The 4,173-nt window shown below is 35.5% G+C and overlaps 1 protein-coding gene across 4 annotated transcripts; it reads right to left on the bottom strand.

The window, feature by feature from the left end:
* Positions 1 to 1,081: 1,081 nt before the first annotated feature.
* On the bottom strand, positions 1,082 to 3,693 carry bbip1 (BBSome interacting protein 1). 4 transcript variants are annotated; one of them, XM_067398536.1, is made up of 3 exons: positions 3,451 to 3,557; positions 3,275 to 3,338; positions 1,082 to 3,024 (listed from the first exon to the last, which is right to left on the bottom strand). In XM_067398536.1, the coding sequence occupies exons 2-3, from the start codon at positions 3,318 to 3,320 to the stop codon at positions 2,852 to 2,854; spliced, it is 219 nt and encodes a 72-aa protein (XP_067254637.1). In that variant the 5' UTR covers positions 3,321 to 3,338; positions 3,451 to 3,557; the 3' UTR covers positions 1,082 to 2,851. The 4 variants fall into 4 exon arrangements, with proteins under 4 accessions (XP_067254637.1, XP_067254639.1, XP_067254638.1 ...); XM_067398538.1 differs by having other exon boundaries at positions 3,462 to 3,531; XM_067398537.1 differs by having other exon boundaries at positions 3,428 to 3,452.
* Between the last annotated feature and the right edge of the window lie 480 nt (positions 3,694 to 4,173).

The following is a 4,173-nucleotide window of genomic DNA, read 5'->3' on the forward strand; positions in this document are numbered from 1 at the left end:
AGATCCAGCAGTATATTTAACCGTGGGCATGGGGTACTTTTTATCCCTGTTTGCACCATACCAGTCTGTTGGGTTTGCTGCTAAAAAGCTCTTTTTTTTTTTTGTTTAGTCTGACCATAGAAGCCGGTCCAGTTTGGAGTTCCAGTCGTGTCTGACAACTGAATATGCTGGAGTTTGTTTTGTTTTTGGATGAGAGCAGAGGATTTTTCTTGAAACCCTCCCAAACAAGTGATGTAGGAGCTGTTTGATATTTTTTAAGGTTTTCTGACCCCAAGACTCAACTATTTTCCGCAATTCAGTCTTTGGCCACTCAAACTTTCCTCCTCACGGCACATTAGTACGATTTAGACACACGTCCTCTTCCAGGCAAATTTGTAACATCTTTAGTTGATTGGAAATTCTTAATTATTGCCCTGATAGTGGAAATGGGGATTTTCAATGCTTTACTTACAGCCATGTGAAGCTCAACAATCTTTTGCTGCACATCAGAACTATATTCTTTGGTTTTTCTCATTGTGATGAATGATTAAGGGAAATTGGCCTTTGTGTTTCTTAGATATTTTTGTACTCCTGTGGAACAGGAAGTCATAGCTGGACAATTTCATGTTCATGATCACCCTGGTGTGCTTAAAAAAAATGTAAATATGAAAGGAAATATGCTTCAGAGATATTTTACTCATAATAATGTCTAGGGGTGCCAATAATTGTGGCCAACATGTACTGGAGAAAAACATTTATTTCATAATGTGAAATTTAAAATTTTACTCTTTCAATTTTATTACTTTGATGAAAGGTTAGAATTTTGTGAATGTTTGAATGAAAGATCAAAAGGATAAACAATGCAGATTTATTTTCACAGCCGCCTTTGCTCATATTTACCAAAGGTGCCAATAATTCTGGAGTACACAGTAGATAAATGCATGGATGGATAGATACAGTGCCTATAGAAAGTCATCATATCCTGTGAAAACCTTTACCTTTTGTCACATTACACCCTGAAAAATAAAATAAATTAAGTGTAACTTTTTTGAGCTGTATGTACACATTATAACCCTCATCATCAAAATGAAAACATTTGAACACTTTCTGCAGGATCATTAAAAATGTAATAAGTGAAATATTTGGTTTGGTAATGTGTACAGCCCCTTAGGCTATATTCACCCAGTCAGTCCCGATTTGTCTATCTTTCCATATTGTGTACTGCAAGTAACTATCCAAAGGGTGTATGATGATTTTCTATAGGCACTGTAGATGGATGGATGGATGTTTTTTTTTTTTTTATCATGTTTTTGAAAGAAGTCTCATGTTCATCAAGCATAAGATTTTTTTATTTAAAATACAGTATTATTCTGATATCATTGCAATTTAAAGAGTTTTCTATTTCAATATATTTTTTAAAAATGTAATTTATTCTTGCGATGGCAGGATTCTTTGATGAAAAGAACATCATTTATGTAAAATTACATTTTTTTATAACATTTTCAGTGTCTTAATAGTCACTTTCGATCTATTAAATGTGTCCTCGCTGAAAACTTAAAAAAAAAAAAGTAGAACATTTAAAGACAACTAAATATATAATTAAAGGTGCAATATGTAAGAATTTTACAGTAAAATATCCAAAAACCACTAGGCCAGTGTTATATATTTTGTTCACTTGAGTACTTACAATATCCCAAATATTTCCAACTATTTGTAAGTCATGAGAAAATTGCAATTTTAACCAAGGCTCCGGGACGTGTGAGGAGTCGCCTGTCAATTGCGTCATACCCGTGTTACCCTCGGTTTCTGGTTTTTATTTTGTAGAAACCATGGAAACACCAAAAGTTTAGTCTTATTGTTTAAATCTAATTTTCTTGATTTTTTGCGAGTACCATGCTTTACCATGCCAAGTAGCTAACATAGCATAATCAGATGCAGCTTTATTTTTAGTAACAGTAATACAGAATTTTCTCCATCATACAATACGTTTTAAAATGAATTGCATGTCATTTATCAAGCCATCCAGCATTTAATATGATATTCTAAAATCGATCTATCTTACTGCAGTGTGCAACAGCGTTGACAGTAACCAGCGACTGTGTCATAATAAAAGTTCCGCTGCTCACGGCGTGTGTTGCGCAATCGCTCCAGCGGCCTCGTTCAGCTCCCACAACACTCGGTCCGGCTGTGCTTCATACTACAGTAACGTTAATAATCGCATCCATGAACATGATTTCTTTCCGAGTCCAATCCCAATTCTTTTGCACCAGCTGTGAAGTGAAGACCACATGTCCCAAGATTCCGCGCTCAAACTTGGCGTCATCAAGCTACGCCTTTGTTTTGAACAGGCCTCTAGCGACCTCTAGCGGACAGAACATTTTTACATAGTACACCTTTAAATATGACATTTATAAATATATATTCAAAACTAGACAAAAATATAAAGGCCTGTGCATAATCCCAATTTCATGCATTAATTAGTTGCCATTTTATTTGACACAAACCCATATTCACAGTGACTTGCAGTTTTACGTATATTTACAATAAATTTGAGAATATAGCTATTGAAACCACGGAACACACCTGCAACTGTTCTGAAAGAACTTGCTGACATGTGGAACAAAAACATAGATCTGAAACGGAACTGCCTCTTTTAAATTATAGCGATTTGAACATATAATTCTTAATGTGCCTATGTGCCTTATGAACTAAAGCATACATAACCTCAAGCATAAATATAGATTCTAGCAAAAGAACAACATTTTTCAACTGAAGGTTGACCAACATACATGAGATATGACTGACTATAAAAGTGATATGTGCTGATATTAGGTTGTGATGGAAGTGTGTACTTGATCCTTAAAAGTATACCCTACTCTGCTTTTTCAGATTGTTGTTGATCCTTTAAAGCCAATTCTTGTTGTTTAATGATCTCCTGAGCTTCTTGCTGCATCTTCTCCAGTTTCTCCAGCGTCACAGACTTCAGAGGGAGGAGTTTTGGTTTGCATAGGACCATGATGGGCACGTCCTCCATGGAAAGCTGACCTGCACGAACAAAACACAACGCTGACTGATATACTCAGATATCCCACATGCACTGGGTGTATGCAACAAGATATGGAGTAAAGTTGAGCTGTGGACTCCAGTGTTGCAGTTGTTTATCTTGACAGTGGCGTGGTTGTCAATTGTGCCATCTTTCAGTCAGTCTGTATAAGGGTGAGATTTGGAAAGCCCCGCACTACATCGATCACAAGCCTGCTGGGCAAAACAAAACAACACCAGTGGAAAAACTCACCTTGTTTAGGCAAAACCTCTCTAAACATTGACTTCACTTCAGGCATTGTGCTTCAGCAAGGTACCTGTTAATGTAATGCAGAAGACTATTACTGTACAATAAAGCATTTTGTGACTATTTGAATATATATATAAGCATTATAATACAGTTTACCGTTTATCAATAGTGTCACATACATTACACATACAAGTTTATTTCTTGAGCTTCAGACAAACGTTACTGCTGATTAACGACAATACTATATACTAGTATACTATACATACATACAGATAATGCACTCTAAATAAACATTAAAAAGCATAAAATATTCCGGATTGCACGGATTTACCGTTTATCTCATCAGCTGGTTTTAAACACGCACTTCCGGTTCAGCTTCTTCTATTCGCACGGCCTATGTCTCGAGACAAATAGCCCGCTACTGCCGCCTAGCGACACTGACGTTAAATGTTTTTGGCTGATGTAGTTGGTAATTATGTTTATGTCGTTTATGTTAATAAAATGTTTAATATGATTTATTTTGTTTGATAAATACTGCGTTTATAAAGCCAGCTGCTTTATGCACACACACACACACCAGCAAATGTCCCCAAAGATAACCATAAAGAGACAAGAACATTTCTAGGTCATATTTCACTCCAAAATCAAAAGAGAATCATTAAAATAATTGCACATGAGCATACCCCTATTCTGGACCATTATTATTATTATTATCGTTGCACATGTGATAGTATTTTCACAACAGTTAGGCACATTTCTCATCAATTTCACTAAACTGCACAAATTTTTCCAGGAATTACACATTTATTACAAAAAAATCTTTAATCAAGTCGTCCATATTTCATTTTTTCATATTTCATATTCCTGTTTTATGATATTTCCGTCCTCGATTCGCCACTTTC

The sequence above is a fragment of the Chanodichthys erythropterus genome, chromosome 10 (assembly GCF_024489055.1).
Source record: "Chanodichthys erythropterus isolate Z2021 chromosome 10, ASM2448905v1, whole genome shotgun sequence".
In the NCBI taxonomy this organism is placed as follows: Eukaryota; Metazoa; Chordata; class Actinopteri; order Cypriniformes; family Xenocyprididae; genus Chanodichthys; species Chanodichthys erythropterus.

Bases quoted from the DNA above. Each gene is read 5' to 3' on its own strand.
- bbip1 (XM_067398536.1), bottom strand. From the start codon at position 3,320: ATGCCTGAAGTGAAGTCAATGTTTAGAGAGGTTTTGCCTAAACAAG. The intron at 3,025-3,274 runs GTGAGTTTTTCC...TTGTTCGTGCAG, and splicing joins AGAGGTTTTGCCTAAACAAG to GTCAGCTTTCCATGGAGGAC.